Below are 14,123 nucleotides of genomic sequence, written 5' to 3'. Positions count from 1 at the left end.
ATGATATCAAGCAGTAGAAAAGCTAACCAAAGCGATGGTCTCTAGCTGTGTAGCTGAGGAAGCCTGGAAAAAAACACAAGTCCCTCAAGGACTGCAGGAGCTGTTCAGAAAGTATGGTTAGCAAGGAGATAAGGAAGGAAGTGAACAGCAAGCAAATACCTCTTCAGACAATTAGAAATCCCTTCTTTTAGCTCATCACATTAATAGCTGACTTCGAGTATCTGACCATGAAGACTAACTCAGTCTACCAGTTACTAGGATAGTCAGGACTGGAAGACTTTGTTGTTAATAAATTATACTATCTAAATTAGAAAAAAATAACCTAAATTTTAAGAATATGCTGAAAAAAAGAGAGAGTAGTCTGCACAAGAGATAAGAAAATGGGGAGGAGGATATCGGAATTGAGGGTGTTACATTAGCCTGTAGGAGAAATAGAATCTGAAGCTATAATGCCCAAGCATTTGTGCCACAGGTAAGATGAGCCTTTTGACGACCTGGATAAAATATTCCTTGAGACTATTTCTTTCCTTCATCTGACTAATTTATTCTAACGAATGCTCTAATGTCTCTTTTGATTCCAGACTCTATGCTCCAAAAGAGCAGGGACTGTTGATTGTATTCACAGCAGTAATCCTGGTATCAGGACAGTACCTGGCAGTAGACGCCCAGTCAGTATTTGCTGAAAGAGAATGGTTTTCCAATTTCTCCTGGTTCAGAGAAGGGAACAATGAGTGAGGCAGTATCTACTCTTGAAGACGTCATGTTGCTTCCCACAGTTAGGCTCACCAACAGTCAGTTGTTTTTGTTCCCAAACTTGTTTATGTCTGCTGTCTTGGTTGCTATTATTTCATAATTTGAGCAGTACTTATGCTCATAGATGAAGGGAGTGTGGAAAGAGAACTGTTTCTATGAACACTAAAAGTAGACTCTAAGGCTCTAAAACTTCTGAGGCTGTAAACACTATTGGGGCTCTAAAAAGCCTGAATAAAAATGAATTACTATAAAAGAAGTTGATGGCAAAATCAGGTGTGGGATAAGGCAAATGTAAAAGGTTAGAAAAAAACACACCCTTCAAATCTATAAGAGTTTTTCATTGTAAGGAGTTTAAGGGTTATAGGAGCTGATCTTTATTTTCTATTATACATTGTGTTGGAATCCTATATAATAAAGCGGTAATATGCAAAGTGACCCTCACACCCTCGCAAGATGGCTGCCTATGACCAGGCCAACAGGGGAGTTAGTGAGGGATGACCAAACGACTGAACAGCAGGCTGCGTGGGGTGACCAGGCCGGGGGGGGGGGGGGGGCAGTTGGGGGTGACCAGGTCGGCAGTGGGGGGCAGTTGAGGGCAATCAGGTCAGCGGGGAGGGGGCAGTTAGGGGTGACCAGGCAGGCAGCAGGTGAGCGATTATGAGCCAGCGATCCAGGATTGTGAGAGGGATGCCTGACTGCCGGTTTAGGCCCGATCCCCGGGATCGGGCCTAAACCGGCAGTCGGACATCCCCCAAGGGGTCCCGGATTGGAGAGGGTGCAGGCTGGGCTGAGGAGACCACGAATTTCATGCACCAGGCCTCTAGTATCCTATCTAATAAAAGAGTAATATGCAAATTGACCATCACTCTAATACACAAGATGGCTGCCCCCATGTGGACACAAAATGGCCGGCAGGGGAGGGCAGTTGTGGGCAATCAGGCCAGCAGGCGAGGGCAGTTGGGAGGGACTAGGCCTGCAGGGGAGGGCAGTTGGGGTGATCAGGCCTGCAGGGGAGGACAGTTAGGGGTGACCAGGCTGGCAGGGGAGGGCTGTTAGGGGCAATTGGGCCGGCAAGGGAGCAGTTAGGCGTTGATCAGGCTGGCAGGGGAGTGGTTAGGGGTGATCAGGCTGGCAGGCAGAAGCAGTTAGGGGCAATAAGGCAGGCAAGCAGGCGAGTGGTTGGGAGCCAGCAATCCTGGATTGTGAGAGGGATCCCAGATTGGAGAGGGTGCAGGCTGGGCTGAGGGACACACACACACACACACACACACACACACACACACACACCTCCCCCATGCACGAATTTTGTGCACGGGGCCTCTAGTATATATATATAATCTATATGGAATCGATACAGAAAAGGTCTTAGCCTTATATCCAGGGATAGGTGAATAAATGTACATTTAAATGTTTTAAAGTAAAATAAATAACTGAGTTATATATGTTACTGTTGTTTGATTCCTCTGAATCCATTAGCTAATGATCCAGATCTTGTTGGGTAAGAAGGCTTTTTGTTCTTATTAAGAAACTAGAGGCCCAGTGCATGAAATTCGTGCTCTTGGGGGCGGGGGGGGGGGGGGTCACTCAGCCCAGCCTGCACCTCTCGCAGTCTGGGAGCCCTTGGGGGATATCCCCACAGGGAGCAGGCCTAAGCCAGCAGTCGGATATCCTTAGTGCTGCCATGTTGGTGGGAGAGGCTCCTGCCACTGCTTCTGCACTCACAAGCCATGACCTTGGCTTCTGGCCAAGCGGCGTTCCCAGGGGGTAGCTCCTGTCTTGAGCATCTGCCCCCGGTGGTCAGTGCGTGTCATAGTGACCGGTCATTCCACCGTTCGGTTGATTTGCATATTAGCCTTTTATTATATAGGATGATGTGGTAGCTACAAGATAAATAAAATAACCATATGCTTGCATGTTGAAAAATTGTTAATGTTTTTTCACTCCATTATTGCACATAGCACAATATATTACAATAACCACTGATATTATAAATGCCCCCACTAAACCATAAATCACTTGAAAAATGACAACAAGTCAATTACTAGTTTCATGGTGCCCAGCACTTAGTAATAACTTCCAAATAGGTGCTCTGTAAGTATTTAAGTGAAAAAAATTGCAACTCCCTTAAAAAAATTAGATCTGAGTAGTATTATATTTATTGCCAATTAATAATAAAATAACAAATTTAAAATGACAAATTCTTACCAATTTATAGACCCTCCATCACACTTCTTCATAAGCAACGCTTTCCAACATTCATGTGTAGATTTAATAACTTCAAGAGCAAAAGCCTAATTCCAAACCAAAAGAAAAAAAAAGTCATAGCAATCATCACATCATTATACTAACATTACACTCACTATCAGAACATGAGCTCTGGAGTCAGGCAAACTTGAGTATAAATTCTTGCATCCTTATTTACCAGCTGTTTGACTTTGGGCAAGTTGCTTAATCTCACTAAATCTTAATTTCTTCATCTATTAAATGGAATGGAATGGGGATAATTGGAATCAGAGGTTGGCAACCTAAGGCCTGGGGGCCAGATGCAGTCTGCCTGCTTTTGTAGATAAAGTTTTATTGAACACAGTTTTATATTTCTACTTAATAACTTATACAAAAGCCTTAGATCTTAAAGGTTCTTTTAATAAAGGTTCTTTAAAAAAAATTCGGGGTCTAGCAATTCTTGTATAGTAAAATACTTATTGTAAATGATATTTTTATTTATTTAAATATATTTTTATTGATTTCAGAGAAGAATGGAAACGGAGAGATAGAAACATCGATAATGAGAGTCATTGACTGGCTGCCTCCTGCACGCCCCCTACTGGGAATTGAGCCAGCAACCAGGGCATGTGCCCTGACCTGGAAATGAACCGTGATCTCCTGGTTCATAGGTATCAATGCTCAACTACTAAGCCATGCTGGCTGGGCCTTATTGCAAATTTTAGTTTTCATTAACATGGCTTACTTATAAAATATAATTTATTTATTAGCACCCACTTAAAAGTTGGTTTATAATGCATAATTCATATAGTGGTAATAACTTTAAAAAATATTCCATGCTTTACACTTTAACTCTCTGGCCTATTTTCTCCATTTGCATTATATTAGAGACAGTTTATGGTATTCTATTAAAAAATCCTATGACAGTGAGATAATTCAAATGCTTTCTTAAATTAGCAGCTTGATTCAGTCATGGTAAAATGAGCACATAGGAGACAAGCCCCTATTGATTTACACTAATAGTAACTGTGTCCTCTCCAGAATAGTAAATAGAAGATTTTTCTTCATAGAGAATTTGAAGAATTAGACTCATCATGGAAATCCCTCATTTTTTGAGATGAAAGAGATATCTATAGATAAATAGATGGATATAGATCTTCACCAGCCTATTGATTCACTGAGAGATCTCCTGAAAAAAAATTAATAAAAGTGATGAAACAATGTCCTTAAGTATAAAAGTTATTAAAACTTTTGCTATCATGCTATATACAAATATTCATATAAGAAATCCCAAACGTGCCCTGGCCAGCTTGGCTCAGTGGATAGAGCGTCAGCCTGCAGACTGAAGGGTCCCAGGTTCGATTCCAGCCAAGGGCACATGCCTGGGTTGCGGGCTCAGTCCCCAGTAGGGGGTGTGCAGGAGGCAGCCGATCAATGATTCTCTCTCATCATTGATGTTTCTATCTCTCCCTCCTTCTCCCTTCCTCTCTGAGGTCAATAAAGAAATATATTTTAAAAAATTAAAAAGAAAAAAAAGAAATCCCAAACGTGAAAAAGTATTGTACAGGTATTACACGGTACATTTTAAAATAAAGAGTATCATCTTCACCTTGTTTTTGAATTCTCCATTAAAAGCAAACTGGTTTTCTGGTTTTCCCTCTGGCACCTTATAAAATCTAAACCAATTAATTGTAGCTTCCAAATAACCTGGTTTGTACTTCTGAACATCATCAATATCTGTAAGTGAAAAAACAAGAAGACTTTTTGTTAAAAATAAAAATTCATTCCTTATAGTGCGGGACTGAGGGAGCCAGAAAACACAGGGTCTAGTCTGACTCTGCTAACAAGGCATAATCGTCAACACATGTCCTATCACTTCTGGACTCCGGTTTTGCAACACGAATATTACTACTTCATTCTACAGACACTTCTTGAGTATGTTCAGACACTGTGTTAGGTACAGGAGATGAGAACAGCCAAGTTCTTTTCCTCAAGGAGCTCAGAGATCTAATGAAAGGAAACAGACAGACAGACAACAAAATGCAATGCAGTAAGAAGATTAAGTGTGATGTCATCCTGCTGGCAATGGAGGGCTAAAGTAGGGAAAGTTACAACATCAGGATCAGTGCTCAAGAAATATTACGCTAAAGGAACACTGAACATAGAAAGGAGAGGGCAGTACCCAGAAGAGAACATACTCAAGTTGGGTAAGAAAGGTTTCGTGAACGTATATACCAAATATTTAGTAATTTTCTCATTCATTATGTGTCAAATAGTGTTCTAAACAGTGAAAGAGAACAGAAAATGGAAACGAGTTCCTACTCTCGTAGCTTGCACAGTAGGAAGAGACAAATAACAAATAGAGAAACAAACACACAATACATTAAGTGGCAAAAAAGTATGATGAAGGAAAATAAAGCAGAGTAAGAAAGAATAAAGACAGGGCAACTTTAAACAGGATGATACATAGATGGTCCAGAGTTTTTAATTCCAGAATCTGTAATGATTTACAGAATTTATTTTTAAGTTCTGTTATCATATAAACAGCTTGACCATTACATTTCGAGGGCATTCATTTTTAAATAACTGGATATTACTGTATTAATAGATGCCCTACCTCCATAAAGGTTCCCAAGACATATATCCTTTCCAATAAATATCAATTGAAAAAGTATGAGGAATAACTAGGTAAAACTAGAAGCCTTTACTCTTCACCAGACTATGGCTTAATTTAGCACAGTCCTTTATGCATAATACTAGGAGCCCAGCTCCAGTCCGGCCCTGCCTCCCTCTCTAGATCCCGTAGCAGCGGTGGCCGCTACTGGTCTGACCCTGCCTCCCTCTCCAGATCCCGTAGCAGCGGTGGCCGCTGCTGGTCTGGCCCTGCCTCCTTCTCCAGCCCTTGAAGCAGCCGCGGCCACTGCTGATCAGGCCCTCCCCCAGCACAGGTGCACGGAGGCCCCTGCCGCCCCACCCCCGACACTGCATGTGCAACCTCCTCCTGTTCCGTCGACCCGTTACGGCATCCCGGTTAATTAGCATATTTCTCTATTATATATATATGTGTGTGTGTGTGTGTGTGTGTATTATAGCAAATGACAAACAGACTTGGTAGTATTGAAAAATTAGAAAGTTATAACTAAAAACCGGAGAAGACACCATGCACAGGGATTATTTAACCCTTTGCACTCGCTTGCTTTTTTCTCGATTCCTTTATTCTACTCGGGATTTAATGCTAACCGTGTCGAGTCACACTCGACATCCGAGTGCAAAAGGTTAAAGATCATATGGTTTCAGACTTGCTCATCCAAGCCTTGTGGGAATCCTTAGTCACTAGCCATGTCAGGAAAAGGTAAGCATTTTTATGCTTGCCTTTGCCTGTTATGTAAAAGTTTAGCAAGAGTTACACATGCCTTCAGAGGCCAGGGGTTTCACACAGTGAAATGAGTGTGGTAAGGCAGACACCATAGGCATGGCAGAGACCATGGCAAACAGAAGACTGAGTATGCTGCCTAAAGGCACTCAAAATTAGAATGTTACGATATGCCAATGGGCCATATATCTATCTAAGGTAATTCTGGAGCAAATAGCAGGAACATTACAAGGAAGGGGGAAAAGAATCACTTGAAACTGAACACAGGCTACACTTGCTCTATTAATTATCCTATCTAATAAAGAGGGAATATGCTAATTGACCCTCACACCATCGCAAAGATGGCGGCGCCCACAGCCAATAAGGAGGGAATATGCTAATTGACTGCCCCGCCCTAAAAATGGTGGCGCTCACAGCCACAAGATGGTGGCACCCAGTCCCCTCAGCCCTGCCTGGGCACCTGCCTCTGGAGTCCCCCAGTCCCCTCAGCCCCCCAGCTGCCCAGGGCCGGCCCGAGGTGCAGGCAAGCCTCGGATGGTGTCTGCCCAGCCGCCCAGGGCCGCCCGAGGTGCAGGTAACCAGGGCCGGCCGAGGCTTGCACTGCTGGCAGTGGCAGCAGCAGAGGTGTGATGGGGTGTCGCCTTTCCCTGATCACCGGGTCACCTCCCGCCCCTGAGGGCTCCCGGACTGTGAGAGGGGGCAGGCTGGGCTGAGGGACACCCCCCCTCAGTGCATGAATTTTCATGCACCGGGCCTCTAGTAGTTGATATTTATTGATTAAATGAGGGAAGATGTTCAAGATAGTGAATGCTTTTTAGTATTCTACAGCGTATCCTGTCACAGAAGTCTTTGTCATGCCCCCAACAGAACATTTAATACATCCTCTTCAACTTCTGATTATTGTTATGCTTATCTTTTAAAAAGCGCTTCATTCCAAGGTGAGCTTTCTATTGCTCATTTTCCCACATACTATCTCTATTTTTGTGAAAAAAAATTCTGTAAATTAGATAAGACTGAGTTCCTCCAACTCACTGTTTTGTTATTCAGAAGGGGAAAAACTTCTTGTGGTCCACTCAAAGTGAGCAATCAGAAAGGCAAATAAATAAGTTTCTATAACTTAAATTTATGACTTCATCATTGTACCTTACCCTATCTGCCATTCTCTCTCTGACCCCTTCCCATTTTTGTAAATGATTTTTAATTTACTGACATCAAATAAGAAAGGAAAAGCTACGTTTATTTCAGTTCCTGTTTTTAATTACAAATGAAACTCTTTTAATCAAGATCTACTTGATCAATTCCCTGGATGATTAACAAAGACTTCTTCAAAATATTCTGACTGATGTCCACAGTAGTCTGTATGCTGAATCTAGTAGACAATTCTAAAATAAAACCCAAGCTTTGCTTCCTCCAGTTAAGTTTCAGCTTTAGCAAACACCACTTGTCTTTATTCCCAAAACATTTCTGCCAACTGCATCTTAATTATAATTGTGAGACTTAATAAAATAATAAATAAGGCAGTGATTTTATCAGTACAAATTAGAGATTGTAATTCTATACAATTAATTTGAATGTTTTGAAAGAATTTAATAGAACAGGTTGCTAAGAATATCTATTGTCAAATTAGTCTTTAACAAAATAGTTAAAGATGAGAAAAAGACAAAAATCTACAATTATGCATGTAGACTGCTTTGCAAGTGAGGTGGGAAGAAGATTTTAAACATGAGGAGTCAGAGATAGCTTCTGATAAAATGTATTTTAGCAAATTCCTGAATGAAATGTGGAAGCAACTCATTCAAATATCTAAAGGGTCGTCTTGGGCAGAAGATGGTAAGTGCCAATCTTCTGAGGTATGGGTGCGGAAGAGTGTAAGAACGCCTGTGTGTACAGCAGCGAAGAAAGGGTGCTAGGAGATGAGACTAGACAGCAGGTCACGGGCCAGCCACAGAGGACTCTGAGGGCCACACCAAGGACTCTCCTGTTTCTTTGAGATGGGAAACCAGTAGAGGCTCTGGGCAGAAGAGCACAAGTTTGAGGAAGATCTCACTATCTGCTGCGTCGGGAAAAGGCTGTGCGGAGAAGAAGTGGAAGCAGGAAATCCAGTAAGAGGCTAAATATAGTTGTATGGCGGTGGTGACAAATGGGCAATTTGGGATTATCTATAGAAAGCACAACTGAGGGACTTAACAGTGGGGGTGGGGAAAGTGGGGGTAGTAAGACCAACAAAAACCAGTTAGGATCGAACTTACATAAAACTTAAAAGTATCAAAGAGCTAAAAGGGACTAGTCTGTAAAATTCGGCAAAAATAGTCAACTGATGGGGAAGGGAAGCTTCTATTCCACAAAAATGTGGGATTTTTCTCATACATGCTCCAGAAGAAAAACTATAAGAAAAAATAAACTGTAAGTACATTGAACTTCTTAAAAATGAATGCCACTATGCGAGGACAAGTATGATGAAAGATTAGAATGATCTTGGAGAAATGGCCTGATATAAAACTAGACAAATTAGTTAGGAATCCACCAGAAGAGATAAAAAATACTCTTAATTCATAACAAAATCAGTAACACTAAGAATTTAGATAGCCATCTGGAAAGAGAGGATCAAATGCTCAGTGAGGAAAAATGGGCTCCCAACCTACGTTAAAAATAAGAACAGTAGGGCAATCTAAGAAACAGGGGGGAAAAAGAAAGTCACCCAGGTATGTATCACCCTAGTTTTTCTTTAAAAAGCTTCATAAAAGGTATCGTAACTTCTATCAAATAGTGTGCAGCCATCATTTACCTTATTACAGGTCTATTTTCAAATTTGAAAGTTTAATTAATAAAAATTACATGGAATCGCCTTAAGAGAATATTTATAGTAAAATTAAAGGTATAAGATATATAAAAATAATCATAGTTCTAAATAAATCCATTGGAAATTTTATACATTTCTTTACTAAAAAAGCAAAACAGAAATAATGATGAAATAAAACAACAAATTTTAAAGTTTAATTTGGTTTTACTAAGTCTGAGCTCTCCATTTTAATTTCATTAGTTATTTTTATTAATTTTAGAGAGGAAGGAGGTAGAGAGAGAGGGAAAAAAAGGGAAGAGAGAAAGAGAGAGAGAGAGAGATCTAAAGCATGAGAACTTTTGTATCTAAAGATATAGTAAAGTGCCAATGAACTTTAAAAATCATTATATATTAAAAACAAAGAAATTAGACATATGAGAAAATTATGACAACATATTAGGTTATCATAATACAGTAATTCTAAAGATCAACAATAAACATTTTAAGTAATTCTCTTACCCATCAAAAAAGAAACACACCCAGCCCCCCTCCACCAACTACACATATAATTTAAAAATTTTTAAGCAAACAAAAAAGGAAAAACATACTCTTGCTTAATAAATAACTTTTGGTCCTAAGAATATTCAGGAAATGATGACAATAAGAACGCTCAGAACCTTTAAAAGAAGAAACAAGGTACACTAGGAAAAACATCCTGTTTGGATTAGACAGCACTAAATTCAGATTCCAGTTCTGGCACTCATATACTATTGAGTCATCTTGGAAAAATAAATTACTTGTCTGATTCTTCAAATATAAAATGAGAGACTGAAGGTTGTTGTGAGAATTAAGATAATATATGAAAATCATCTAATTAAAAATAAGGGTTAATTCTGTTTTTAAATTTTTTTCTATTGATTTCAGAGAGGAAGGGAGAGGGAGAGAGAGATAGAAACATCAATGATGAGAGAGAATCACTGATTGGCTGCCTCCTGCACGCTCCCCACTGGGGATGGAGCCCGCAACCTGTGTGTGTGCCCCCACCACTGGAATCAAACCCGGGACCCCTTAGTCCACAGGCCGATGCTCTATCCACTGAGCCAAACCAGATAGGGCAGGGTTAATCTTAACAAATATTAATTACCAGCCCTCTAATCCCCTAAATCTTGTCCATAGGATGCAGCCAAAGTTATACTCAGAGGTAAGCTTTATCTCTCAAAATTAAATCAACAGAACAACAAGAAAAGCCCAGAGTAAGTTGAAGGAAGGAAATAATAAAGATTAGAGCAGAAATAAACAACAGAGACTAAAAAAACAATACAAAAAATCAATGAAACCAAGAGCTAGTTCTTTGAAAAGATAAACAAGATTGATGAAGCATTAGCCAGACTCATCAAGAAACAAAGAGAAAAGATCCAAATAAAATCAGAAATGAAAGCCAAGAAGAAATAACTGATACCACAAATACTATGAACAACTATTTATGCCAACAAGCTGGACAATGTGGGTGAAATGGACAAATTCCTAGAAAAAAATACAATCTCCCAAAACTGAGTCAGGAAGAATCAGAAAACCTGAATAGGCCAATAACAACTGATGAAATAGAAGCAGTAATAATAAATAAAAAAACTCCAAGCAAACAAAAGCCCTGGATGGCTTCACATGGGGGGGTTTTACCAAATATTCAAAGAAGAACTAACACCTATACTCAAACTATTCCAACAAATCCAAGAGGAAGGAACACTTCCACCTATTTTTATGAGGCCAGCATTATCCTAATTCCAAAAACAGATAAAGACACAACAAAGAAAGAGAATTACAGGCCAATATCCTTGATGAACATAGATGCTAAAATCCTCAACAAAGTATTAGTAAACTGCATCCACAACATATTAAAAAGATGATATACCATGTTCAAGTGGGATTTATTCCAGGGATGCAAGTCAATAAACGTGATACATCACATAAATAAATTGAAAGACAGAAATCACATGAACTTACAGGTCCACAAAGTTCATTATTCCCTAAGCAGGATAAATATAAAGGAAAGAACACTTTAGCATATCACACACACACACACACACACACACACACACACACACACACACAATAGCTGAAATCCAAAGATAAGGAGAAAATCTTTAAAAATAGTCTGAGAATAACAATGTATTATATACTGGGTAACAATAAGCTGACATTTGACTTCTCATCAGAAGCAATGGAGGCCAAAAGAATATGGAACATCTTCACAAAAATCTCCATAATTCACAATTCTATATCTGGTAAAACTACACTTTCAAAACAAAGGCAAGAAAATACAATTTCAGATCAATCAAAATAGAGCAAACTCATCCCCAGTAGTACCGTACTACAAAAAATGCTGAAGTCTTCAAGTTGAAGAGAAATGACATGAGATGGAAATTATGGTTAAGACGTAATGAAATGTATGGTACAGCCACTTAATAGTTTGACAGTTTCTTATGATGTCAAGCATATAATTACCATCTCACCCAGTAACCCATTTCCTAGGTATTTCCCCAAGAGAAATGAAAACATATGTTCACACAAAGACTTGTATTTGAATGTTCATAGCTGTTCTATTCATATTAGCCCAAAATTGAAAACCCAAATTTCCATCAACAGGTGGATTAATAAACTATGGCATGTCTACACAATGAAACTCTATTCAGCAATAAAATGAAACAAACTAGTACACGAATTAGACACAACCTTATACATGAATCTAAAGCATTATGCAAGAGGAAGAGGTCATAAACCAAAGACTACATGTCTTTGGCAATGTACAACTGACTCTATTGAAATACAATGTGATTGTTAAAATGCCAAAATTTTTAATATACACTTTCTGTCCCTTTAAAATAAGAGAAAATGAACCTATTTTGGATACTTTCAGACTTTGCTCAAAATGTTCATTTTGTGCTTATCAATAATACATATAGCCTAGCCGGTGTGGCTCAGTGGTTGAGCATCAACCTATGAACCAGAAGGTCACAGTTCAATCCAGGTCAGGGCAAATGCCTGGGGTTGTGTGCTTAGCCCCCAGTAGGGGGCATGCAGGAGGCAGCTGATCAATGATTCTCATCATTGATGTTTCTATCTCTATCTCCCTTCCTCTTTGAAATCAATAAATATAAAAAAGTAAATAAAATAGTAATACATATATGCACATTCATTTATTCATCAATTTAAAAATACATATTCAGCACCTATAATATGCCAGAAACTGTACAAAGCTTTTGAAATAGAGCGATTCATATTAAATACATAGATACAAACCTAACATAACATGTAACAATACCATTACTAAATCAATATCACTTTACTAGGAGATAAATAGGAAAGCATGGATAGATGTAGAAATATATATATCATACTAGTATTCATTGATATGAATATTTAATATTTTAATATATTTTACTGATTTTTTACAGAGAGGAAGGGAGAGGGATAGAGAGTTAGAAACATCGATAAGAGAGAAACATCGATCAACTGCCTCCTGCACACCCCCTACTGGGGATGTGCCCACAACCAAGGTACATGCCCTTGACCGGAATAGAACCTGGGACCTTTCAGTCTGCAGGCCGATGCTCAATCCACTGAGCCAAACCGGTTTTGGCGAATATTTAATATTTTAAAGATAGAAATCCTTGACAACTGGATTCAAAAATCTGCACATAAGAATAAAGCTATATGTTAAAAAAAACACCTATTTTGAAAAAGTAAAACAAAAGGGGAATTTGTCTTGTGTATGTTTTATTATGTGGTTATAGTAATTAAAATAACTTGGCACTGGCACAGGAGTAGATCATTGATGACAAACAGAATCCAGAAACAGACTATTTGCATGAAGAAGAATGCAATATATGACAAAGGAGGCATTTCAAAACAGTGTAAAGAGAATAGATTTTTCTGTTAAGTAATAATGGGAGTATTGTATATATGAAAAAAAATAAAATAAATTTCATATGAATTAAAAACCCAATTATATATAAAAAAAGAAAATATAAAAAAGAGAAAAAGAAAAATACCTTTCTGTATATGGGGGAAGAAATCCTTAAATAAGAATCAAAAGGACTAAAATAGTCTTTGGCTATGAAGAAAGAATGTTTTAATAACTCTGTTAAATATCATAATAAATGCTAAAATAAATTAAAATGCTAAAGCCATGTATAAAAATGATAAAATGGATTACATAAAAAATAAAAATATCTGTAAACCAGAAGGCAATAGTTTTTCGGCAGTTGAGAAAATATTTCCATCTAAGTAATAAATATCCAAGTAATACTCATATATCAAAAGAATATGTCAACTCAATAGAAAAATGGGAACCATATGTCTAGGTAATTTAGAGAAAGGAAGATACACATAGCCAATAAATAAATGAAAAAGATGCTCCATCCCAGCATTAAGCAGAAAAGGACAAAATTAAAACAAGATACCATTTTTCACCTATCAGATTGGCAGGAAAGTTTTTCATGTTCAGTACTAGTAGTCATTGAAGCTTTAAAACCTGTAAATTAGGTATTATTTATTTCCTTTATGTAAATTAGGAAATTAGGGCTCTACCAGATTAAGTAATTTGCTCAAGGTCTTAAAGGGAATAAACTCAATACAGAAGCTTTAAATCTGAGGCAACTTTAGAGGAGAAACTAAAGCTTCCAGAGGTCATATGACTTTCCCAAAGTCAGATATCACAAGAGAGAATTTTAGAATAGTTTTTTTTTAATATACCTTTATTCTTCTGTGCAGAATAAACTCAATATAGTAGCTTTAAATCTGAGGCAGGTGTGTATGTATGTGTGTGTGGGGGACTTCATCATTTGTTTAGGTGATTACATCTCCTAACTGAATGTATATCAAAACTGTTACCAATTATCCTAGATCTAAGGTTAAATCTCCAACAAGCAAAAAAAAAAAAAAAAAAAAAAAAAAAAAAGACAGATTAGTGGAATGGTTCTCAACTTCAGAGTTTTA

General features: G+C 38.3%; 1 protein-coding gene across 2 annotated transcripts in view; it reads right to left on the bottom strand.

The window, feature by feature from the left end:
* Nucleotides 1-14,123, bottom strand: part of PPA2 (inorganic pyrophosphatase 2) — an 81,285-nt gene that overhangs the window by 17,698 nt on the left and 49,464 nt on the right. For both annotated transcript variants that reach the window (XM_079769397.1, XM_079769398.1), the window contains 2 exons: nucleotides 4,586-4,713; nucleotides 2,959-3,044 (listed from right to left, as the gene is read on the bottom strand). In XM_079769397.1, the coding sequence (XP_079625523.1) occupies nucleotides 2,959-3,044; nucleotides 4,586-4,713 (214 nt within the window). The remainder of the gene's footprint in view (nucleotides 1-2,958; nucleotides 3,045-4,585; nucleotides 4,714-14,123) is intronic.

Source organism: Cnephaeus nilssonii, assembly GCF_951640355.1.
Source record: "Cnephaeus nilssonii genome assembly, chromosome: 1".
Classification (NCBI taxonomy): domain Eukaryota; kingdom Metazoa; phylum Chordata; class Mammalia; order Chiroptera; family Vespertilionidae; genus Cnephaeus; species Cnephaeus nilssonii.
The sequence above is the reverse complement of the archived record's forward strand: the minus strand, read 5'-3'. Positions and strand labels throughout refer to the sequence as shown.